Source organism: Motacilla alba, chromosome 7, assembly GCF_015832195.1.
Source record: "Motacilla alba alba isolate MOTALB_02 chromosome 7, Motacilla_alba_V1.0_pri, whole genome shotgun sequence".
Classification (NCBI taxonomy): domain Eukaryota; kingdom Metazoa; phylum Chordata; class Aves; order Passeriformes; family Motacillidae; genus Motacilla; species Motacilla alba.
Window position 1 is genome coordinate 34,250,073 of NC_052022.1, and position 21,830 is coordinate 34,271,902.

At 41.6% G+C, this 21,830-nt stretch overlaps 1 protein-coding gene across 1 annotated transcript in view; it reads right to left on the minus strand.

Annotated features, from left to right (window-relative positions):
• ERBB4 (erb-b2 receptor tyrosine kinase 4) overlaps window positions 1–21,830 on the minus strand; it is a 574,039-nt gene that overhangs the window by 149,142 nt on the left and 403,067 nt on the right. Inside the window, exons 5-11 of the mRNA XM_038142045.1 lie at window positions 20,031–20,096; window positions 12,797–12,915; window positions 8,683–8,824; window positions 7,148–7,261; window positions 5,195–5,321; window positions 2,362–2,435; window positions 1,085–1,175 (exon numbers count right to left, since the gene is read on the minus strand). Of these exons, the coding sequence (XP_037997973.1) occupies window positions 1,085–1,175; window positions 2,362–2,435; window positions 5,195–5,321; window positions 7,148–7,261; window positions 8,683–8,824; window positions 12,797–12,915; window positions 20,031–20,096 (733 nt within the window). The remainder of the gene's footprint in view (window positions 1–1,084; window positions 1,176–2,361; window positions 2,436–5,194; window positions 5,322–7,147; window positions 7,262–8,682; window positions 8,825–12,796; window positions 12,916–20,030; window positions 20,097–21,830) is intronic.

A 21,830-nucleotide genomic window follows, 5' to 3' on the forward strand; every position in this document is an offset into this window, starting at 1 on the left:
ATTCAGGTTTTTCTTTCAATGGCATTAATACTAGGATAGTTTATATGCTAAGGAGAATGTATTAAAACATCTTCTGTCAGGCATCAAATGAATGCCATTTCAAGTAATACAGGAAGAAATTGTTATTTTCATGGATTTTTTTTGTAGCCCACTCTCTACATTTCATTTTTCTTTGGTTGTAAGATGTGGTTATCGCCTTTCTTCATCAAAGGAACAGTAAATGATTGTCTGCACAACATGAAAATGACTGCACATATTTTATGACTGAAGATTAGTGAAGACAATATCCAGTTTCTGGGCATCCTTTAAGTTATTGTATTTTAATGATGATAATTGTTTTCCAGCTGTTCCAAATAAAAATTGCTGCCTTGGAACAGAATGCAGGGCTGTAATTCAACCTCAAGATTTCACTGCTGTTCATATTCTGCTCAGGTTGCTGTTTAAGATGCCAGCAGAATCCCACATCTGATTTACTCTCTCTCCAAAGTGGGGATCCAGGGGTTGATGTATAAATTACTCAGGTACCTCCTTGTGCTTCCCCCACCATTTCGTCTCTTCAAATCAATTTCTTCATCTGAGTTTCCACACAGACACACGAAACATCTCTGGTAAAAATGGCACTAGAGAGCTCACAAACACCTCACCTGCAAGGTGTCTCAGCGATTTCAGTGTTCTTCCACCTTTTACCTCTTCTTTAAACCACTTTGTTGTTTGGGCATATGAGCCTGCATGCATCATCACAACCATTTAAACTCCTAATAATGAGGCTAAGTTCCATTATTCATTCCTTTTAAACTCTGTTTCTTACAAGGTATTTTAAACCATAAATGTAAGTTCCAGTCAATGTGATAATAGCTACAGCCGTGAACCAAGATTGGTTTTCTAAATAATTATGTTGAGAAGGTATTACCCATTATAAACAACTGATTAGCAAAGATACTAATAATGAACACCTTGGTAACAGAGGAAAAAAATATATCAATTTACCATGTCCTTCCCAAAGGATGTTGCATTCTCTGCTACTGAACAAAGAATCACAGAAAACTAATAAAAAAATTATTCCCTCCACAGAGAAGTATCTTACCTGTAGAGAGCTCTCCCACCAATGGTAACCAAGTTAGAAAACACCCTGAAGTCTGTCATATTCTCAGGCCATGACTGTATGTTCAAATACCCTGAGGGAGAAAAAGGCAAACATGTGAACACAAATTATTTCAGCCACGTGTGAGTTAGGACAGGCTTAGCCTAGAAAGGAAAGACAGTGCCAGCTTGAGGAAAAGAAAGAAATAAGGAAAGGTGCAGACTCTCAGGCTGCTCACCACCATCTCCTTCAAAAAAAAAAAGAACTTGTCCTAATTTCCAAGGTGAAGACTTGGAAAGTCCTCAAGCTGTGTTGTGCTGCACAGACCTCCAGAGAGAGCAGCTCCCCATGACTTTGCCTCAGCACTGGGCTGAAGCGCAGCACACAGAGTTAAGCACAGGGGTAATTCCACTTCAGCAGCATGGATGAGACTGTCAATTATTGTGTTTAGGAATGGCAAATAACATTCACCCAGGTGCCAGATTATCTTTGATATTCATTAGGAAGAGATTAAGAGTTTACTTTCATTTTTAATCCCACCTGTTTGCTGAAATTCACTACTTTTGAGAGGTGAAGCATGCTGAGCTCCACACAGCTACAATCCATCTGTGCTGCCCAAAGGTATTTTGGTGGGGTTTTTTGTGCATGAAATAGAACAGTTTTTCTGCATTTCCCTACCTCTATATAATCAGAAATCAAATGAGAACTCAGAGCTGTATCATCTCCCTCCCTGTCCCCTGCATGGTGAAACAAGAAAACAAAGTACTGAGGACCCACAGTTCTACGGCCCCATGGAAAAGTCACAAAAAATGGGACACACCAACACCACTCACCACCACATTACACACCTGCCTTTAAATTACAAAAGCTAACTTGCAGCAGCATCTTCTGTTAGAACAAGGGAAGGAGCTGTAAAAGCAGACTAGAACTTTCAAACGCTTTCAGTTGAAGAAAATGGTTTCCCACATTCCAGCACCATTTTCCTCACATTTCCCTCCCTTGCAACACTTGTCCTACTTTGCTAACATGGCACCAAGATCTTTGGCCACTTAGCATCTGCCATAATGGGCAACCTGTATTCAAAGGACAACACAGTTGAGAAAATCAACTGATACTGAAGTTTTCTGTATTAAACTTCCATAAAAATGACAGCGTGGTGAGCTTAATGAAAAACAAGTACCTTGTGTTCTTCAGAAAACCCAACACATGACAACTATAAATGCACAGTGAGAATGAATTCATTAATTAACGCAGATTATAGGAGATCAGAAGTGTGTTACCTGTTATCTCTCTCACTGTTTGGAAGATATTTAATTTCTCTGGATTGATGGCAGCGATCGTGTGATACGGGTCTCTGAAAGATTAAAATCACACAATGAGACACTCTAAATAAGAAAAGATCAGGTTCTCAAAGCCATACCATGTAGGAAACAGCATTAAGGTGCTCAACACTTTGCTTTTATGGGGATATGCACCAAGCTTCTTCAGCCTGTTGGTCCTGCAGATCTGTGTGTAACTTTCCCATGTCATCTTGAAGGAACATAAAGGCTCAACCCATTCATGTTTTAGCAAATATTTATGCTATGGAAAATTAAGGAATTCTAAACAACCATGATGACCTTCCTAAAGGAATGATGAATTTTCAGTGTTTTTTCCAGGAGTGTATACCAGGACTAACAAAGCTGCTCCTAAAAGGAGTGACAAGCTATAAGCAAAATTAAGCTAAGAGCACGCCAGCAGCTCCTGACACATGGCATTTAAAGGGAACACTTTTTAGAAGGTGTTGAACAAGGAATCTCTAAAAGTATTGGTCCTTGCCAAGCAAGTTTGTCAATGAGAAATTAAATAACCTCCAAAAATTAAAAATTTTAAACGCAGACATGCCATAGTGTAAAAAGATGAAGCTGACCTTGATTTCGAGAGCGCCATCATTTAGTAAATATGTTACTTTCCTCCCCTATTTAAAAGTTAACTAGAAGCTTAAACCAAACCAAAATTCCTCTGCAATAGCATGTTATGGTATTTTTGTGTGTTTTCTGAGAGCAGGAAACATCCCCAATAAATATGAAGGACACATTTCCTCCTCTCCCCCTTCTGCTTTCCAGGACACATGATCCAACTGAAACGTGCAGGTGGATGCACCTGGCTGTCTTTGGGGACAGGACTCCCAAATCTGTGAGGTGACACACTGCTGGGGTCACCTCTAACCACCCTGAGCAGCAACAAAAGGAGTTCTAGAACATTAACAAAAAAGCCCAGTGGGCCACAGAGGCATCAAAAGCATTTTAACAATGTGGGGCTCTCAGAAAACTAAATAACAAGTTTTGACTACCTAACAGAAACACAGCACTTTGCTTTCAAACTGCATTACCATCAAAAAAGGAAAACCCTTGCCTGCAATAAACATGAGGCAGCTGAATTTCACCTCTAAATTCTGAAGATAAAATAGCTTTAAAGAGGCAGATATACAATTAAACCCCTTAAACAGCCAAATGTCTGCTGTTTTATCAACATATAAAACTGTAGAATAATATATATCTTAATGACTTTAAGTAGATGTGTATAAAACATTCATAATTACATATATATATTTACATAAATTATAACAAATTCACAAAGACTTGAAGTTCATGTGCTCAGGAAAGGGCTAGGCTACAGAACCACAGGATCAAAACACAGGACAGGATTAATTGCAACAGCACCATTTCCAATGGAAACAACAACAAAAAAATATATCCAGCATTTTTCATTGAAATTATTCTCTGGTACCACCAAAAGTCTTCCAGTTCCCCAGAGAACCAGATTTTAAGTCCCTACAATCTAAAACACTAAAAATTCATACTCTAAAATTTGCAGTTCACCATGAATAAATGAATTTGTGACAAAAGTGAAGTAAACGTTGGAGAGGAAACAAGTAAAATTGTTGTTTCTCTATCCTGTCCATTTATATAACAAACTACTTGTGTAGTCAGTGTCATTTTTTAAGTTTCCCTTTCATATTGCTGGTTTGCAAAATGTCATTGAAACTTTAAATAAAAAAAAGCTGTTCCAGAAATCTAGATTTTTTCATTCATTCTCAAGTCTTCTCTTCTTTTAACCTCTGCTAATGCTGCACAAAAATTTTGGGTTGCAGAACTCAGTGCCCTCATACTTTAGGCTTGCTAAAGTGAGTTTTCTTCATCAAGGATGAGACACAAAGTGCTACACACTTTCAACATTACTTGTCCTTATCTTCTGTAAAATAGAACAGAATATTCTACCTTTCTGCTTAGAGTCCAAATTTACAATTTTTTCAGACAAGTACAATTTTATTCAAGGTTAGCTTTGGTTCTTTTAATTTAAATAGAATTTTAAATGAGCTAATATAATTTTTCCTGCAAAAGCAATTCTTCTACTCAAAATTAAATTTCATGTAATGCACTGGAATAATCCACACAAGATTGCTCGTGGGCTCTAGCTGCTTGTCTTGTATTCACTTGATTTTTTCCTGTCCTGTGAGATTTAACAGGTCTCCATCCAGCCTCTCAGTGGGTCATTTGGCCAGAGCAGAGCCATGTGATATTTGATGTTTTTCTGGCTCTATTATAATAAGCAAAATTTTAACCAAAATACTGGATTTATACACCAGTGAATTCTGGGTGCCTCTACAACTGAAACTTGAGTAGATTCTTCAAAACTGATTGACAAGAGGGCAGCATTTGTGCATGTGTGTGCACTGACAGCCACCCAGACTATGACAAGCTCTGCTAAGAGAGGCTGCCTCTCTGCATGTTATTGCCATACAAAATTTAAACAAACTCATGGAAGGTAACTTTTTCTCCCTTCTATTCTCTAATCAGCCTTTACTGTAAGCCAGTATTGAGGACCTCATGAAGTAACCAGAGAATCACAGTTGTCTTTTTTTTTCTTTTTAGTGCAAACAATCTGTCCTTTCTTTTCCTAGAGATTAAATCTTACGAATCAAGACAATGGTTTTCCTCACAATGGAAGGCAGAAAACTAATTTATCCTGGATCTGCTATTGCATAAAAGAAGCTTGCAGCCATCATTAAGAGGTAGGAGCAATTGTTTCAGCTGGTACCATGACATAACATCTTAACATTTTGTCACTTACCCATGAATCCCAGTGACAAGGAAGATGAGGTTGCCATTGATCTTGGTACAGTTTACAAACTTGTCAATGTTGCTGGAATCCACTGTCTGAGCTGACACCAAACTCCCTGTTCCAATGCCATCACAGGCTGCCAAAACAAAGATTTTGTGTAAAGAACTGGGGAAAACAATTCCTGAATCAGAACATGTTGGCCTTACAGACACAGTCTTCACCTCATTCAGCAAAGAAGTGTTCAAACAGCATCCTTGACCCATATTCCCAAAGAAGCACATCCCAGTTCAAACCAGTGAGCTACAGTACCTGCCACAGCACCCTGGCATGCAGGTTAAGGTATTTCACATGGGATATAAAGGTGAGTATCAGCCACACAAAATCCCAGCACACAAAATCCCACTCAGCCCAGCCTTGCCATTTCTTGGTGCATCTTCTGGGCACTGCAGAAACTGAGGGACCTAACATTGCTGGGGGGAAATGCTGCCTCAGGTTTTAGCTTTTATATTTTTCAGATTCTGTGCTGCTTTAGTGTGTAACTGTGAGCTTCATGTTAGGGGATGGTGAGCTCTCTTCACAGAGTAGGGAGACAAAACAATTCCTTCTCTAGCTGGGGACCAAGGACAAATGATACAAATCTCAGGCCCAAGAGCATAAACAATGGTAAAGTGAGGAGAGAAAAACAGGAAGGATGGGACTTCATAACCTAAAGCTGTAATTGGACAATTAACTCCAATGTGCAAATAGAGCAGAACTTATAAAAGTGAGAGACCCCGTGACCAGTTGTCATTTTGTGACCATTCCGGTTCATCTTGAGTGTACCCCTGGTTGGGCTCTTGTGCTGCCCAAGGTGGATCCATGGAGGCCTTTCAATAAATCCCTACTTTATTCTTTAACTCTGTCTGGCCTCTGTTCTAGGTCAGCCTTCTCAAGGCATCACAGAGTCCCCTCCTCTGGTGGATTTGTGGACTTAACCATCCATACCATAGGGCCCTTTAAAAGGTAAATAACTTGTTATGTATCAGCTCAATCAGCAAGTTACTGGTACCTGGAGAAACTGGAAACCAGTGAGGAAACTTCTCTGTGCAGCCTGCCTATGTAATTTACTGCAGTTTCTGGGACACAGGATGCATCCAGGAACAAATCCCTCATGACTTCAACTGTACAATGTATTCTGTCTTCCTGACTGGGCTCCTCAAATGGCAGCTACCAGCAGAAGCTTTTACAAACATGTGATAGTTTTATACATGAAAAAACACAGGTATGGAATTCCTTAATTTCTCAGGAAGAAAGCCATCTATTCAACAACAACAAAAATTATTTACCACGATTAAGCCAGATGTGGCTTCCATTAGCACTGAAAAGTGGCATAGGGCCATGTAGAAAAACCTATGATGCTTTGCCCTGCAGAGCTTCAAGCAGGGAGCAGAAAGTCTGGAGTCCAGAACAGCAAAGTAATCTACAGATATCAACAGAACCATTACTAGTCTGTGTTTGAGACACTGAGAAAGGGAGTGGAAGATTCTGGGAAAGCAGAGACAGAGGAATGAAATGTAAACCTAATGCTGTATTGACAAATGTGAGACATCCCAGACATTGAAGTTAGGGGTTTTTGCATGGTCCCCTTTAGAATGACAAAAGGAAAATGCTCAAACACCTCCAGGAAACACTTGTCATTAAAATAACGCAATGAAAAATTCTTGCAGATTTTTCTAAAACCAACACAGAAATCCCCTTCATTTGTATCTACTAAAAAGTAATTGGTTTGGTTATATTGCCATTACAACTTAATAAATTTTCACTGTATTGTATGTACTTGACACACAACCTACATAGCTCAAACTTTGGTGGGTATTCAAAGGCTATTCATATTTTACAACACACTCATGAAGGGTAATTCCTGCTAAAACAGCACCCTGTGTAGACTACTTACAAATAAATTTATACTGAACCACTGCCCACCTTTAGGACAAATGTCAGTGCAGGGCTTGCACATCTTAATACCATTTTCTTCAACCTCCATCTTGGAGCTCGGACATGCCCGGACACAAGAGCTGGAATCTACCACAAAGTTGTCTGAAAAGAAAAAGGAGATGTTGGCAGCAAGTGAATAAAAGCTGGGTGTGTTTTGGAACTATTGTTACCTTAGCACTTTCCCAGTGACATTAACATTCAAAGGTCTGTGTTTTCAGAAGTGTATAGGCAGGATAGGCACATTAACAGAGACATATAAAAATCCATTTTTGTCAGGCCTCTTTCTCCCCCCATTTAGCTTTATTGTTATTTGTAGGAAAAAAAAAAGCTGCAGTAATTGGAGATAAATAAAACAAGATGGTCTGTCCTGTCTTTTTAATGCATACAATATACACCTGGGATAAAAGAGTGCACAGGACAATGACACGTATTTCAATTTTTTCCCCGTAAAACAAGAACCAAAGGGAATACAGACTGATCCTACTTAACTAAATGATAATGCTGATAAGAAAGGGGGAAAAAAAAGTACATGTTCAATGAAGTATTTGGGCAAAGAATTATAACTCTTATAGTGCATGATGTCAGGTTCTTTAAAACCAATCTTGCTTCAGCAAACCCACCACTATTACAGGCAGAACTAGGCCCAGGTGGTCACAGCCCCTGGCTGCTGTCAGTCCTCCACAGAGATTCAAAATTGGGATTTTGGGCTGGGTTGAATTATGGCTCCATTAAATGTAGATCAGCCGTCCTTCTTACACATAATTTATGGACAAAATAATTAATGCACAACTGTAAACCTTTATGGAATGAAAGTATTCTTGCTCTCCCTATCTTTATTATTCTTTCCAATTAAACCAGCAGATCCAAAGACTGTGTAAGTGATGAGCCTATAATTTTTTCTGTTACTTGTTGTCATCTGGCTGGTATCTCAGAATCATGTGGATTTTGACATGCATGGAATTCTTCTTTTTTTTTACTCCCTCTTCCCCTCTAATTTTACTCTGGAGTTTTAAGACTGCATTCCTGTCAGTATTACAAGTTTATTCCTCATTGGGACAGAACTGCTCAGGGTAACTTTCTGTCAAATCATCATTACTCCAACTTAGGGACATCAATATCATGGAAGCATTTGGTACCAGGTGCTGGTGGTGGACTGTTATTTTTCTGAAACAAAAATTCATGCCTTTTTACAATCCCACTATTTTAACTACTTATTTCCACTATTTTGGAATTTGCAAATACTGATCTAAAGCATGACTGTAACAAGCAGTTGACCAGGAAAACAGAAACCACCTTTCTTCAGGAAAATCACTCTAGGATCCTTGGCAACTGTCAGCAGCACAGAATGCCACTGCCTTTAGTCATCACCTGAGTTATTACAGGCTGCAAGCACATGTGGAGTGACTGGAGAGATGGTGCTCTGCACTCAGCTCTCATTGTCTCCCTGGATTTAAGGCTCCTGAAATGCACTGCAGCTCCCCATGAGAGAAGGCAGCTAGCAGGGCAGGTAACAGAGCACTCACGTGGGCACTTCTTGACGCAGAAAGCCCCGTAGGTGTACTTGGCATTGTGATTGTGCTCCAGCTGGAAGGTGGTGGGGTTGTACACAAAGGTCTGGGGGCACTGTGTGACACAAGCACCACTGTCATTGAAATTCATACAGGCCTGCAAAACAAGGGAGAAAAAAATAGGAATTAAATCGTACAGCTGCTTTAGGGTTTTGGTGTTTTTCTGATGTAAAAGATGGCCTTGATTGCTCAGACTTGCTGTGACAGTGAGGAATGCGATACAGAGCTCCCTAACATTCATTTTGGCTACTTGGATTTCTGCTAGGACCTTGGCAAATATGTGACTTTTTTAATCAGGGAGTTTGGTGAGCCCCTTTAATTAGCAACAGTTGCCTGTTACAACACTTCCTACAAAACCAAAACAACGCTGTAATTTGTTTCATAACTACTCACAATCAACTTGATAGGACATTCTAAAACTGCCAAGAGTGAGCAGCTATTTATCATCCTCTAAGCAAATGCTAATGACTTTTTCAGAGGTCCAACCCTTTATATTCCTTACAGCATGAGCACACCATCCAGCTGAAAACTGTAATTCCCAATTAGGAGGCAAAAGGGATAAGAACTTCTTTTAAGCAAGCACAGGAGGGGGCCATTTCCCTAAGTGGCAAGTTTAACAAGGTCAGTTGCTTCACATGCTGAGAGAGGAAAATAGGACTTTGTCCCACTTAGCATTCAGGCTCTGTCACACACAGCTGACAGAGGACAGGGCCCTGACAAATGAAGAGGAGAGTGTGTGGATAACAAAAGTAATGGGATGCAGGGAAAACAATTGACCATGCAAGGTTGGTAATTAGGAGTAGAAAGCCCCACCGATTTTGACATTCCTTATCAGCACACATCATGTCTAGGGTTTTAACTACAGATTATAAGAAAACTGTTGGAGTAATTTTCACAGAGCATACCCTGAATGAAAAATTTGTATGAAAATGAAAGCTTGGATCCCTCTAGTAGTTTGAGCAGCCACAGTTACTGGGTATTGCCTCCCCACTAACCTGTAATCCGGGCTGCTTTAGAAGAGTTAGTCTAGGAGTGAATCCTTCTGGTCTTTTTCCATTTTTCTTTGTTAAAATACAGATGGTGCTGTGTCTTTAAAGAGTCAGCAAGTATAACAATAATATACATGTCCTGTCCCCCTTGCCTCCTGGGCTGGGACTGAGAGAAAAGAGAAAAAGATTCCTCACTTCTGCTGATTTTACTAGCAGTCCTTATCTCCATTTGGATCAGGACCAGCAGGACCCTGGGACCTGCCATGCCAGAAGATTTCAGAAAGGAGAGGCTAATAATGTATCCAAGGACAAAATCTGCTGCTAAAAGGAATGAGCAGGGAGATGTGTGATTAAAGCACTGTCCCGCATGGAGCATGTGCCAAGCAAAACTGCTGATCCTGCCTTGCCTGGTCCTTAAGAATGACTATTATAAAACCAGCCAGTTTTTTCATAGAAAAAGTTTTTTTTTAACCCTTACAAAGATAAACACTTTAGTCAGAACTGGATGGCAAGTCCACTCAAGAAATGGGGTTTGTGTCTGGTTCCATGGGGCAATGTGCCAGGCCCCTCTATGCATTTCAAGTTCTAGACCCAGTTTGAATCTGAGATAAAAACATAAGGAAAAAATTGCTTTAGCATGTTTGCTTGCCTTTATGTCAGATGATGATTACTGTCTTGCTTTTAGAACTGAATATGCAAATGAGTGCATGGCAGCAGATGGAGGAGGATGGATGAATTTTATCTACAGATATTAAAACCGTATTTAGAACAGGATGCTGCTGCAAGATGCCATAATGCTCTAAAGGATTTGTAATGCTTCATAAACTGTACTTTTGCTTATTAATAAATACTAATTTAGTTTGTTTCCTCAACCCATTTCTTACATGTTGACTTCAAGGTACTTCATCATGTACATGACAATTCTCTGATAATAGTTTACAAAACATAAAGTAAAGCACACCAATATTCCTTGGAGACATGGCAATTCTCAGGAAAAATTAATCTAGAAGATCTGGAAACTTTTAATTTATGACTGAAATGTTTTATATACATTTGTAATTGCTTCGATAATATATGCAAATTTCTAGCACTTTGTGCTAAATGCTGCTAATTTGTGAATAAAAGCACAGGAAATACACAGGGAAAAAACAAAGTTATATGTCTCAGCTGAAAGCTGAGCACACTTGTCTATAGCCTAAAGGGTTACACTTTTCACCCACTGTGCCTAAGCAAGTAATGACTAGGCCTGAAAATTGCCAGACCCCTGCTGAATTTCTTTTACATTGCTCTGGGGCCAGAAGGGAATGAGAATAAACCCTGGATGCCTCTCTGCTGTACCAGAAGAAAGTTGATTTTAGCATGTTGATTTTCCAGTTGATTTTTAGCGTGTTGATTTCCACAGCTGCCACAATTCAGAAAGTCTAACTTTCAGGCTGCAGCAGTACCAGCTTATGCTGCCAATAATTTCTCCTTTGTGGGCGAGGGCCCAAAGTGATGCAGAGTCCCCAGGCAGGTGCAAAGGAGAGCTCCTTATTGCAAAAACCAGGCCTTTATCAGCTACATAGTTTTAAATCATAACAAATCCAACCAACCACCATACACCACGATTTGTAATTATATAACTTGTTTTATATAACATGTTATAAACATGTAATTATATAACTTGTTTTTCTACTCCTAATTCAGCTGAGTCTCTTTCCCACAGTCCTTTTCAACTTAGCTGAAGTAACAGGCCTGAGCCATGATTTTACAAGGCCTTCCTTTTGTAAAGTTTTACTGATCAGTAACAGTCCTTAACCTTTCAAAATGGTTACATCAACACATCAGCTCCGAGGATGTTCCTCAACACTCATTTGGAAACCATGACTGCATTTTTCCTCTTCCCTTTACCTATTTATGTTGTACATGATACAAGAAAGACTGGTGTTTTCCTGTCTCTCTATTCAAAGCCAACAGAGAACTTCCAAGGACTGTTGGATCACCCATTCCATACGTGCTGAGCATTTACTTGTGAAAAGCCACAGAGAACAGCTTTAGTAAATCCTCTTGGTGGCTGTCAGGCCACCACTACATTTCATCAGCAGCCAAAGAACAGCATTTAGAGTGTGGTTTTGAAGCACAAAACCTTTCACTATCGAACAGTCAGGGCCAGCCAGGGAAAGATTTATTTTTGCCAGTTCATGATGAGTCACTTGCCCGCAGTTTCAAAATATATGCAGTTTTCCATACCTTCCTCCCAACCCCACCTGGCAGTCAGCTTCACAGGTATTTGTCTCTTTGAACACGTGGGTACCTTTGAAAACTCACCTCTCTGTACAGGTTCTAAGTCTAGGCTTCTGTAGACCTAGGTTTGCTTCCCCTGAAACCATGAGCAAAACTTGTCTCATCAACCCAGTGTGAGGAGCTACACATTTTTTTGAGATCAGTTTTAGGTTCTAAGGCTGCAAAAACTCTTAGAAATAATGGATTAGAAACAAGACAGATTTTCTAAAGACCTGGACATTTAGATTATCTATTTCTTTAAAGAAAAATCCATTTCTTCTTTCCATCTGGAGCACACACAGAGTAACATGCATTTGAGGGAGAGCATTTTGGGAACCACTTTTCTTCCATCTCCACAAAAAAAACATGCCCAGTAAAAAAACCTGAATTTAAATTAAGTCTGGCAGAAACAGGGAACACCTTGCACAAAGAATCTAAATAGTATTCTTGACTTTCATATGAAATGTACAGAGAGCACTAATAAAAACTATATTCAAATATAATGACAAATACATTTAAAAATCTGCTGTCACCTCTAAAAGCTAATTGTGGAAAATAAAAAGATAAAAATCACAGAGATAAGCATATTAATGGTTCCAAATCTGTATTTACAAATCTCATAGATCTGTTAATGAGTAATATTAAATAGATAAATGATGTTAATAGAATATGAAAAATCCTAAATGCTAAAATTTGCATCCTGAATCTGTGAAAGTGCATGCAGTACATTAGAAGGGACAAAACTGTGAATTTCATGGATTAAAGCATTAGGAATCTGCAGAGTGACTGGCAGGAAGAATAAGGAAAATGGCACATACAAAGCAGTCGGTGTCCTTGGGTCCGTAGCAGCCCCCGGCGCACTCGCGGTGGCAGCAGTCGCTGACGTAGGGCCCGTAGCAGCGTCCGTCACACTGCTCTGCACACACGGTCTTGGTCACTGCACGGGCAGGAAAAGGGACAGCGTCACACACGGGGCCAGGCACAGAGCTCTCCGACTGCTCCCCGAGCCAAACACCCACAGCGTGCTGGGGAAAACCCCAGGAAGGGAGGGAAATGCCTCAGTGGTGCTGGTGCTTGGTTCCAGAATGCCTGCAGGACACCTGCATCCAGAATGCCTACAGGACACTTGTATTCCAGAATTCACAGAATGACTAGGTTGGAAGAGACCTCCAAGATCATCGAGTCCAACCCAGCCCCAACACCTCAACTAAACCCTGGCACCCAGTGCCACATCCAGGCTTTTCTTAAACACATCCAGGGATGGTGACTCCACCTCCCCACGCAGGCCATTCCAGAATTTGATCACTCTTTCTGTAAAAAACTTCTTCCTAATAACCAAGCTGTATTTCCCTCAACGCAGAATGTCTGCAGGACACTTGTATTCCAGAATTTCTGCACATCTGTATCCAGAATGCTTGCAGGAGACCAGTATCCAGAACATCTGCATGACCCCTGTATCCAGAATGCCTGCACAGTTCCCTCTTTAGGAGCACACGTGTTGCTCAAGGACTGCGGAGAAGGAATTTTTAGTGTGCCCTCTTACCCTTGAAAATTCATGAGGAATGTTACTCTCAAATCATTAGTTTTTTTTTAACAGGATATGGCACCCTCTCCCCTGCCCCCTGAAATAACAGAAGAGCCCACCAGTTGCACGTGAGTTTTCCCCACCAAGAACAGCAACACAGAGTAAATGAGTGAAATTCAGAGTGAGACCACCAATGTCACAGCCAAAGGCTGCCCTTGATGGCAATCCCTTTGGCAAATGGGAACAGAACAGACTGCAACCTTGGAACACGTTTGGAAACACCACTTGCTATCTCTAACTAACACAATCCTGCCTTCATTCACAGAATGAAGCAAGGAGATCTACCAGCTGGATTGTTGTTCCTCACCACTGGGGGCTTAACCTTGTGCAAAGAATGGTCACCCAGGGCACCATCCACCTCCCCTCCCTCACTCAGCTGTAACCTTTATGTTATGGAAAAAGAAATTAGTGTTATCCAAACTATCCCAGCCACCACTGCCTACCGTGCTGGCAGCTGTCTTTTGGTAAAAGCTGGGATGATACACTTCTGCAATTAACCTTCAACATCTATTTTTTTAAAAGCATTTAATTACTTCTCTATGAAAAACACTTTCAGGAAGCAAGAGAAAACAGAATTCCATCCAACTTTCTGCTCAATTCTACTGTTTCAATGTATAAGTAACACCTTTATAAGTACATTCTGATCCAAAATCCCTTCACTACTTGCCAGAAGTACTTAAGGTAATGCTGAAGGTTCTTGCTACTTACAGTATTTATTTAGGACATAAAAATGTAAATAACTAAAGAGAAGTGATTGTTTGTAATCTACAGAATAAAACAATGCACTTTTAGAGCATTTTCATATTGCTCATACCAGAGGAAAACCCCCAGAGAGAAAGAAAAGGCTTTTGTGGCTTGTGCAAATCTAATTTGAGAAATTTGGGAAATTCTGTGAAGGCACTTACTGTCAACACTGCCTGAGAAGCACATTAAAAAGATTTGTTTATTTAAGTGACAGTATTGATAAACATTAAGACAGATGTGAAACAATGGCACCTGTGGCTGTGTGCCACCAGCACACTGTGCTGACAGTCTTGGCTCATGAAAATGAACAAATTCCCTCCCTAGTCTGTGAGTGTGTCTTGTTTTCCACCAGCCCAGGATTTGCCCTGGACTGGGCACTGTCTGCCTCACAGAGAGGCAAAGCCCAGCCTTACCCTGACTTGAGGAGGGCCCCAATTCCCCGTGGGGGGCACAGAGGCCCTTCGGTTCACCCTACAACCTAAACCCTCCGTGTTCACCTACAACACTGCCCAGGGGAGCAGCTGGTCCTGGAGCCAAGGGGCCACCACCCAGAGGCTCTGCCACCCCTTCACCATGGCACCTCCTGTTTTGACATGGCCACAGCCAATTCTGCCTTGTGGCTGTGCCTCGAGGCCATGCATGGAGCCCACTGTTAAATGCATTCCTTGCTGTGCCCCTCAGCTGTTGGACATTTTAGGTAACCCCCAGGAAGTTTTGGTGTAAAGCTCCTCTGTGAGGGTAATCAGTGTGAGCCACCTCATTCACCTCTGATTTACCCCAGAACCAGCTGCTGTTGGGTGTGGGCCACGATGTCCACCCTGTCCATGGAGCCACTGGTTCCTCCTGGAGGAGCAGCTCAGTTGGCTGGAGCATGGTGCTGATAACACTGGGGTTTTGGGTTTGACCTTGGGATGGGCCATTCACACCAGAGCTCATGTGGAGGAACACGGCCCTCTCTTTCCTCTCTTCAGCACAATACTTGAACTGGACACCTTCAAAAAGCATATTTTGCTTCTGGTTCGACACCAGCTCAAGGAGGGTCTCTACCACGCTGCTCAGGATAGTGAACACTGTGGGTGTTCCTAAAGCAAAACTAATAACTACAGCAAAGGTTTGTCACTGTTCTTCCCCAGTTGTTTGTTTTTCAGGGAAAACAAACAATGCCAACAGAAATGCCAACGTGTTGTTCTAGGAAGAGGCCAGAACATCTATCTCCTTCTTCACTGTATGCCATATTTGCATTATAGCTGCTACTGAAGGTCCAGGTCTGTGGAGAACCTGTCAGGGGTCTTCAGTGGCACCTACACACACACCAAGACATTAATGAGCTTAGCAGGCTCTGGATCTCAAGGACTTACATGTAAGACGCTTTAAAATGAAAGATTTTTCCCCAGAAAAGCATTTCCTCTCCCACAAGGCAATTCTGTGTACTGTCTGAAGGCCTGAAACAATGTGATTGCTCAGATGCCAATAAACACCACTCACCAGTTCAGCTTCCTGCAATCGTTCTTGGGGGTAACCCCACAGAAAATAAACAGTGCAGCTATGTGTAAAGGATAACAAGCTTTTTTTCCCCCAAATACAATCATTAGATTGTATTTCAATAGCTGTAACTCAAGACCTATCTGAAAGAATGAATTATAAGTATTGCCCAAAATGTCAAACTATTTGGCATTTCAGGTGCCAGGTACTCATATCTTCACCCAACATGACTGTGAGGAGACCCTCACTAATCCCAGCTGAGACCCCAAGCTTTAAAGCAGAGCTTTTGAGGGTCAGCACAATTACCTGTCTGGATTCCTACAGATCATGTGTGTAATCCCAAGAATTTGGAGGGTTCAGCTACACAGAACTGTCACAGTCAGGGGCAGGACCAAAGGATAAACACCCAAGTCCTGACAAATGTGCTGTGCATTGAGATGGATTTCCAGGTGAGACTGTCAACTTCTACCAGTATTTCACAGCAATAAATTGTGTTTGGGATGGGAGGAAATGACCACCTCATGTACATGTGCAAATTATCAGTCTCCTTTATATATTCCTCTCATCTTTAATTGTGTCAGGACAATATCAATCCATGAAGGCAAAAATGGGAAGTAACTGAAATCAATGGAAGTGTTCCCAACATGCAAAGTTATTAGAGCAGTACAAGGGTTTTAATTAAAGATGCTGGCTCCAAGCAGAAATGTGGGTTTCCCTGATTGATCCCAGCTGCTGCTTCAGCTTTTTCTGTGTGTCCCACCAGGATCCTGCTTGCCTTTTGCTGCTCTAATTTGGCACCTTCTCAGCAACACCAGCTGCACAAGGACAGTATAAATACAGTTCTGCCCTGACCACACTCCTGTACACACACAGAGTCAAGGTGCACTTGACATTTGCTAAATGTTTCGTGTTTCAGGTTTCGTTTATAGGTTATATTTGTCTTTATGCATGCCCTTAATAGGGTTTATATTCTAACTTAGACTGTTGTCTTTTCAGTTACATTCATCTGGGAAAAAGCGCATAATCTGTCACTTTAATAAAATATTGAATTTTAAAAGTTTTAATTTCTGCATGCAACTCTTAACAGACATGAACAGCAAAAATTATAACAACCTAACCATAGATTTTCAAATTGGATTAGTGACTTCCAAAGGCATTTGTTATTATTCTTTTTTAAAGTGGTTTACATTCTATTCAGTGTGTGCCCAATACAATTTGAAAAATAGAGTCTCTTAAAAAAGTGTTTTCACATTAGCTTTTCCTGACACTGAAATAAGTTATAGCATCTAAATTTCAAATTCTTCCTATTAGCATCTACTAATATTTTAATTATAAAAGTAAAAAGGATTGCTAACTGTGTATAACAGTGCTCTGGAAATTTATCTTCTCTATCTCCTAACAGAATAGTTTGGCTTAAATTTCCTATTAATTGTCTTCTTAAGCACATGAATTTTCTTGTCACATTTAGAGAGACATTAGAACAGAGCTAGATGCAGGTGCTGTTTCAGACAGAGCTAGCAACAAAGACATTGCTGGAAGGCAACATAAGCAGCTAGGTAGATGATATTCATGAAAAAAACAAAGGGATTTGTGTTTTTTTTTTCCATATGTAATTTGAAATGAAAGACACGGATTAAGATCTTTCATTTTTTATCCTTTCCCAGGAAAATAATTTAAATCTTATCTTGGGAGGGGGTCTCATTAAAATATTTTGCTTCAATCCTCAATAAAAAAAAAAAAGAAACTATCAAAATGAAGCTCTGAGCTGTTTCTAGGATCAAAATGGTTTGGCACTGGATGTAGCACTGCTGGATATTTTCCTACATGTGTTGGAAAGATGTGCATCCCCAAGGTGACAGGGTTAAGGTAGACACAACGTGCACAACACAGCTTGTAGCTAACACCATTTGTGAGCCCAAAAGCCAGGCGTGTCTTTTAAAACCATACAGGAAGGCAGCAAAAGCACAGTCCCACTTGCATTTTTATTTTTCGAGTCCCTACACAAATTCTCCCTCTTTGCTTTCCTTCCTTTGAAGGAAACACATAGTGCAAAAATCCAATGAAGAAATACCCTTTGCCAGCCTCTTCCTTCAATCCTGCTGCTTGTCCAAGGTGCAGCGAGGTGATGGAGGTAAAGAAGTCTGTGATGTAAAACCAATTCCTGTCCCTGACCATCAGAGTGGCTTGAAGGTGAGAGGATGTGGAGTAGCTACTCAAGTAGAAGAGTGTGATCTGTGTACCTCCCTGACATTTGGATGGGCTATGGCACTTTTTAGTTTAATATTTTAACCCCATAGCTGTGCCTTAGCCTGTCCCCACTGGATTTGCAATGGCAGCCACTGAGAGAGCTGTCACTCCTGGAGCCAGCCTTCTGTGCAGCCCTGCTGAGCTCCTGCCTCCACAGCCCTGCAGCTAAGCTCTTCTGTCCCTGGTAATTCCACATTAATCCACCAAGCAGTTCCCTCATCTGAGAGCAGTGCTTTGGAGAGGCTGAGACCATGGGAGCTGATCCTGCCACGTGGACCTCTGCAGGTACACAGCTGGACTGGCTGTGAGGCTGGAGACACAGCCTGAGCCAGCATCATGGGCTCCTTACAGAACATAACTGCCAAGAACTATTTTAAACTATTCTTGGATAAGATAACCACAGAGGGCCTGAATAAATTTACTGGTTTGGATGGGTTATGCAGTTTCTTACAAAGTTACTAGCTTTAACAGACAAACAAGCTTCTCATTAGGCCAGAGAAAGAAAACATTAATTAATTCTAATCATGATATAAAATAATTTGTGTTAAAGGTTTAAGACCCTTTCCATTATCTACTTAAGCACACAACCCAGAATCTACTTCTTTTGCTGTTAAGGAGCACTGACTCGCTCAGAGCCTTCATAAAGAAGTCAAGTCAGCTCAAGTCAGACAAAGAAGAATCTGCTCTGCATCACTGTACCTTAGTCCTACAGCATGTCCTGAGGGGTTTTAACCATGCCTGCAGATAAAGCACAGTATGAAGCAGTGATACAAGAACAGGTTAACTTCAGCAGAGCTGTAACTGTGAGCAGCTCCTCCAGCAGAATCAGCTGATGCTCCTAAAGGGAAAGCAGCTCCTGCAGGGTGGCACAGCCTCTGTTCCCCGGGGCAGCAGGGCAGCTTGGATTTCCTGCTCAGACTCATCAGACATTCACCTCAAGCTGTCTGCCAGTTCTGACTCCATCCTATCTCTCAACTCCAAGTAGTCAAAAAAATCAACCAAAAACAAAACCCGAAAAACACCCAAAAACCCTACCAAAAAGCAGCATCTCTGCCCTGTTCCTACCAAGTCCCAGGAAAGAGGCAGATATCTCTGGGCTGACTCTCCTCAGCTCAGAGCTTAGTTTGGGCATTCACCTGGAAGTGGCTCATTTGTCACAGTCCTTCCACCCATTTACAGCTCAGCCAAGGAAACAAGCACAAGCTGGGGAAGTGTTCTGTGGAGGAGCTCCCAGCAACCACTTCATTTCCCAGGAAGAGTGATTCCAGTAAAGGCAGCTGGTTTTCACCTTCTTGTAAGCAGGAAAAAGAAAAAAACTTGTGGAAAAAAACAGCCCTCAATTTTCTCCTCTTTTATTATTATCTGCTAATATTGTGACTGTACTTCTGGCTCTTTTGTGCCGATGTGAAGGAGCTTAAAGCTCCTTGAGGAAGGAAGAAACTCATTTTCATGCTCTCTAAATTCACAAGGACAGAAAAACATTGTGAGTGACCCTTCACTTACTACATTCTTCACAAAAAACCTATTATTCTCTCTTTCAGTACAACTCAAATATATTCTGAAGTTTTTATAAAGAAAACAGTTCTGCAAGATAACTAATATTTCCAGGCTACCACTGAAATTAACAGAGTATTTTGTCATCAGGAACTTTGCAGTGTCAGGTGGTCATTAAAGAGCTCCAGATCTGCCATCAATAACCATCAATATTCTCAAGAGCCATGCTCCATGTTTCCACCAAGTAGTGAAAAGAAAATTCAGGTTAGCAGAAGGAGTTTTAGAAAGCACAAGGAAGAAAAGAAAAATATCATTCACATGGGTAGGAAAAAAAAGCAAATTATCTGTTGATAAAAACATAGGAAAAAAAACCCCTTGTATATTTTAGACTTACACTGAACCCAGAATTTATCATATCCCCTCACAACTGGAAGAAAAAACAAGTAGTATCTCTGCTACATTGGTTTCCAGTCCTTTGTTTCTCACTCTTACACACTTACAGGTCTGGCAGTGATTCTCTGTGGGTCCCCAGCATCGCCCTGTGCAGGACTTGTGGCAACGACCACCTGCAGGACAGACAGAAAGAGAGAGATTAGAAATGTGCCTTTTTCTTCATTCCTTTAACATCCAGCAACTGCAAAAGGCAAAATCCACCTTGTCTTTGGAAGGTTTTTGTACTTTAGTAAGGCTGAAACAGTGCCTGTAAAAAAAGCCAAACTAAATAACCAGACCTGATGTCAAACTTACATGAAATACAGGTACTTACCTAAATGTTTTACACTCTAAATACCTTTTTGCTATGCATAATGACCCAGACATTTTAAAACAAAAAGAAGTATGAGCAAGTCTGGAGGACTGAGGAACACTGTCATCACACAGTGCTATCACCATTACTTTCCTCAGCCTAGGTAAGGCCTGCTGATTCCTTCACAGGAGAAGACATGGCTGTGCTGGAAAAGCTATACGGCTACTTAACTCCTGTCCAATTTCATCTGAACAATTGTCACAGCACACGTCACAGTTGAGACAGCCACCATACACAGAGTATCACCACACAATTTCAGAAAGCTTCCACCCATACAGAATATCACCTCACCACTTCAGAAGGCTCCAGGCACCTTCCCATACACAGCAACACCACGACTCCTCAGGAGGCTGCAAGCATCTGCCCTTCTGGTCCTTCAGCCCAGCCTTTTATAGCCTCCTGTTGATGCATTGCACCTGGGTGCCCTCTGCTCCCTTTGGTGGTTGCTCAGTGTCCCCGGGCACTCCATGGCTCGTTACCTTCAATAGCATTCACCTGTCCTGCACAGCTGTAGCCCATTAGGGATGAGGCTGCAGCCCCACTCCCAATCACCACACACTGTGTGCCTACAAACAATGGGACATTCCACTCAGCACCTTTGGTTAAAAGCCACCCCTCTTTCCCCACACACCTGCATGGGCTGCATGTCCAACATCATGGTAAGGGAAATGTGCCCTGTGCAACCACTTGAACTCCAGGGACAGCAAAGCTCACAGGACCTTCTGTTTTCTGGCTGCTAGTTCTTTAGTTGCACTTCAGAAGGAACCTCATGCTCCTTCAGACCTTGGATATGATGCCGTGCATCACTTTTCCTCATGCTGGTATGCCACAGTTGAGACAGCCACCATACACAGGGTATCACCACACAATTTCAGAAAGCTTCAACCCATACACAGCAACACCTCACCACTTCAGGAGGCTCCAGGCACCTGCCCATACACAGCAACACCACAGCACTTCAGGAGGCTGCAAGCATCTGCCCTGCTTGTTCTTCAGCCCAGCCTTTCACAGCCCTCCTGTTGATGCCTTGCACCTGGGTGCCCTCTGCTCCCTTTGGTGGTGGCTCAGTGCCCCTGGGCACTCCCTGGCTCATTGCTGTCAGTGCTGCTCACCTGCTTCTCACAGCTGCACCCACTGGGGACGAGGCTGGGCCCAGCCCCACTCCCAGTCACCACACACTGTGTGCCTACACTGATAGGTTTAGACCCTAAAGAAAAAGAACTGTAGGTGCTTTCACTGTCAAATACAGCTGTCAGAAGCAGCATTAGCAATGGTAGGTTTTTATAAACTACCTAGTAATCAGGGCCTGAAATCCACTTGGACTGAGGTGGGAGTTCAGTTCACGTGTCCATGTCATGGTAAAATGCTGACCTATGTGAGAGGGACTGGCAAGCAAGGAGAAGAGCGGGAATGTTCTCCTCTGGCTGCACTTCAACACCACAGGAGAGAGCGCTTGGACAGTCCCACACCAGTCTGGGCTGAGAGGCAAGGGAGA